Source organism: Kryptolebias marmoratus, linkage group LG13, assembly GCF_001649575.2.
Source record: "Kryptolebias marmoratus isolate JLee-2015 linkage group LG13, ASM164957v2, whole genome shotgun sequence".
Lineage (NCBI taxonomy): Eukaryota > Metazoa > Chordata > Actinopteri > Cyprinodontiformes > Rivulidae > Kryptolebias > Kryptolebias marmoratus.
This window is the reverse complement of record NC_051442.1, coordinates 3,571,255-3,575,003: the sequence shown is the minus strand read 5'-3', so window position 1 is coordinate 3,575,003 and position 3,749 is coordinate 3,571,255. Positions and strand designations below refer to the sequence as shown.

The following is a 3,749-nucleotide window of genomic DNA, read 5'->3' as shown; positions in this document are numbered from 1 at the left end:
ACCTGCAGGGGGTTAAAGGACGTTTAAAGGCAGCTATCAGAGCTCTTATCAGACTCAGAAATGTGTCAGATCAGAGCCAGAGTCTAAAGCTCAAAGTCTCTGTCAGCCAGGCTCTCGGCCGCAGGCAGAGATTTGGGGAGTAAATCTCACAAAACGAACGTTATTGTTTCAAACTGTGGAATCAGATTTAACGGCTGTCTGCAGATCGTATCTGCTCCTCCAGAGATCTGGATCTCACGGGTCCTCAGCTTCTTCTAAAAGCAGAAAAAGTCAATCAGCCGGCACGTACTTTAACAAAATTACTTTGTTTAGTTTTATCTTAGCTGAATTAGAGCATCATAGGTAGTTTATTGATGACATTTTAATAGATTTGTGCAAAACATCCAGTAACTTGTAGTTGAAATAAAATGCAGTGAATTTTAATTTCAGTTGCTCATTAAGAAACATTACATGTATTTATCGGAGCTCCTGAAAACAATACTTCTTTAATGTTTTGGGCTGCAAATGTACCCATAATGAACCCTTAAATGAAGCCTTTTTGTTGTTTCAATAAATAACCAGGTTAGTAGTAAAGTTTTAATAAAAGTTAAAGGTGGTTTTGTTTTATGATAGTAGTGGCACTTATGGACCTTAGCTTTTGAGTTGATGCTCCTCTGCCTGATGCCCTGAGTGGATTTTAATGAAGTAATCATTGGATTTTTCAAGATGGCTGCCAAAGCTGATCGACCTTAGCAAACACACAAATGGTCATAGCTACAGATGGTGCCCTTAAACTTGGTGTTGGTAGCTGAGAGTCATTCCCAAACACAAAACTTTAGCATGCAGGATGGCAAACAATACATTCCTCCATTAAATAATATTTTTATTAAAGCAGTAACTCAGATCGTTAGAAGTGGAGTTCAGTGGAAGGTTTGTGAACAATAAATATCTTATATTTATAGACTTCTTCTGGAATGACAAGCTAACGGCTGGTCCAAACAAAGCCAAATGTTTTAATCCTGAGGGCAACAACTCAAGCTTCACTTAAAGACATTAATGCTGTTTTATAAAGCCTTAAATTGTCACCAGTTTGGCATTTATCTGCAAAGAAATGTGGTTATTTGCGGGTGTATTCCCTTCGTATAAAGCTTCTCTTAAACAAAACCAGCTTGATACAAAAACAGGTTATTAAATCACCAAATTTGAACAAACTAAGTCTCGTGTTGAAGCTTTTCAGATGAAGAATTAGAAAATAATAATCCGTCATTTTGCCTAAACGGCTCATATTTGAGAAACACCAAAAAATAAAAATAAAAAAAGCAGCGACAGTTTTAGCTTTTTAAAACGTCCCGAATCTTCTTGTTGACACTTAAGCGAAATGAAAGGATTTGTGATTTTTAAATGGTCTGGTTAAGCTGTATTTCCAACGCGAACCAAGAGCATCTAGTTTCCGACGGCACCTGAAGGCAGCGCATCGCTCATTTCCTAGAGGGGGAGGGGGCGTTCACGGGGCTCGGTAAAAACTGGAACTCCGCTCTCCTCCGTGTCATTCGAGCAGCGCGAGCCGGACAGGAGACTTATCGCGGATCGAGCACGCGCAGGCACGACAGGACGACGTTATCGATCGATTTTAAAGCGGATCGTTTTTCGGTGTGAGAACAGAGCGAGCCGCCGCCGCCCAGCATGCCGTCCCTTAGGCACTCCTACACGGTCACAGCGCCGGGGCGACCCGCCGCCTCCCTCCCGGCGGAGGAGCCCGACCTGCGGCGGAGGAGCCAGCCGCTGTCCCGGTCCGCGCTGGTGTCCACCTTCATGGGTCTGATCCTGAACCAGGCCAAGGTGAGTCCTGGACCGGCCCAGCTTAAAAAAACACCTTTCTTCTCCTTTTTTAAAAAGGTTTCAGGTGTTTTTTAGTAAAATGTTGCAAAGTGGAGCTGAAATTACATCTAAATATTATAATTCAAAACTAATTCTTAATTAGTTTTAAACTTTTTAATCTTTCTGCACAGATGTACCTATACAACCAGGAGGAATCACAGAAAACACTGTGCAAAAGTTTTAAACAAGCCCTACTTTTTGCATATTTTGCATTTTGTTTCCAAGGAATTAAAATGTGTTGTGATATTTTAACAGTTTTTGGTCTTTTCTGAACTTTTTGGTTAGTTTTCTCTGGTCCTTCTAGTTGCCTGACCAAGATGGCTTAGATTGCAACTTGTGTTTTAAAAAATAAGGACAAATTAAGACATTTTAGGTCAAAATAAACTACCTAAAGTAGATGAACAGAATCTGAAAAGTCGAGGCTTTAAGAAATAAGAGTAAAATTTGACAAAGTTTCCAGCTAATAACTTTGTGAACCACCTTTTTGGTGCTAAAATACAATTTTTTTTTCTGTGTCAAACTGTGTTATTTTTGGTGTTTTTCAAAGATTTAATTGTAGAAAATGGGAATAAATCCTCGGAGATCAAAAAGCTTAAAGATCCAGTTTCTCTGCAGAGGTGTTTATGTGTCCAAGCATCGCTGAGTGAGTTCAGGAGGATTTTTCATGCCAGAACGAGTCCTCGATCATAGTTAGATGGCCGAACAGCCAAACATAAACATCCCTCTAAAAAATGGTCAGGTACTGGACTGAACCTGTCTGGCTCCAGGGAGGAAAGGAGCGACGACTCGAGACTTTTGCACAGCAGGAACAGCAGATCCCTGCATCCAAGCAGCAGCAGTTTTCTGTTGCGTAACAGGAGGGAGAACTGCTGATAGAGAAGTACACCTTATCACACGCACCGACGCACGGTCAGCACATATCTGAGGTGTCGGCCTGGAGGTCAAAGGTCAACTCCTCCACACGCCTTTAATGAAGCAGCAGCTGACTCAGATGGGTGAGAACATTCCCGATGACCTCGCAGATCCTCGTGCTCCTCCGCTGACGGTCGAAGCATCAGTTTAAAGCCGTTCTGATTCTTTTTAATCACTTTAACAACAAACCTGCTTGTTTCGTCTGAACGTGAGACACAACGCCAAAGATGACGAGTTTCTTATCAGAAAATCCAAAAATTCTCCTTTTTTTGTGATTTATTTTGCTTGAAACATGAAAAATTGTAAATCAGTTAGTTTCCTTCATGATTTAACCTCATGTTGGGCTTTTTAGATGCTTAAACAAGAAAACCTCAACTTTATTTTAAACATAATTTATCACCTTTAGCGCTGAGGTTGTTTATTGTGTCTTTGACTTAAAAAAAAGGCTTTAGAGTAGGTTTAGCACATTCTGTTTTCTGCTTTGAAGTCCTGCCAGCCGGCGGGGAGCGCCGCGGTGATCCTGAACGCATCACTTCCTGCGGTTCTGGACCCGGAGGTTCCTGCTGAGTGAACCGGGCCCGGCTCGTCCACTGCGCAGCAGATGGAGGCTGGCACCGTCTGTCCACCTTTTTAGATGCTGCGGAGAAGAAAAACGCAAAGAAGCAGAAACTGAAATCAGATGTTTGTTCGGAGTAAAACTTTGTGAATCTCCTGACGGTTTGGAGCAGCTTTGTGACGATTAGAAGAACGTCCGGTGAGAATCAGGACTAAAGAAAACTAATTATTAACGAGGAAGACGAGGTGGTGAGCCCCCTTCCCATGGGCTCACCACCTATGGGAGGGGCCAAAGGGGTCGGGTGCAATGTGGGATGGGTAGTGGCCGAAGGCGGGGACCTTGGCGGTCTGATCCTCGGCTACAGAAGCTGGCTCTAGGGACGTGGAATGTCACCTCTCTGGTGGGGAAGGAGCCTGAGCTGGTG

At 42.8% G+C, this 3,749-nt stretch overlaps 1 protein-coding gene across 1 annotated transcript in view; it reads left to right on the top strand.

Annotated features, from left to right (window-relative positions):
• Positions 1-1,507: 1,507 nt before the first annotated feature.
• The window catches only part of LOC108238036 (ubiquitin carboxyl-terminal hydrolase 2-like), a 12,633-nt gene continuing 10,391 nt past the window's right edge, over positions 1,508-3,749 (top strand). Inside the window, exon 1 of the mRNA XM_017419841.3 lies at positions 1,508-1,818. Within this exon, the coding sequence (XP_017275330.1) occupies positions 1,663-1,818 (156 nt within the window). The 5' untranslated portion in view covers positions 1,508-1,662. The remainder of the gene's footprint in view (positions 1,819-3,749) is intronic.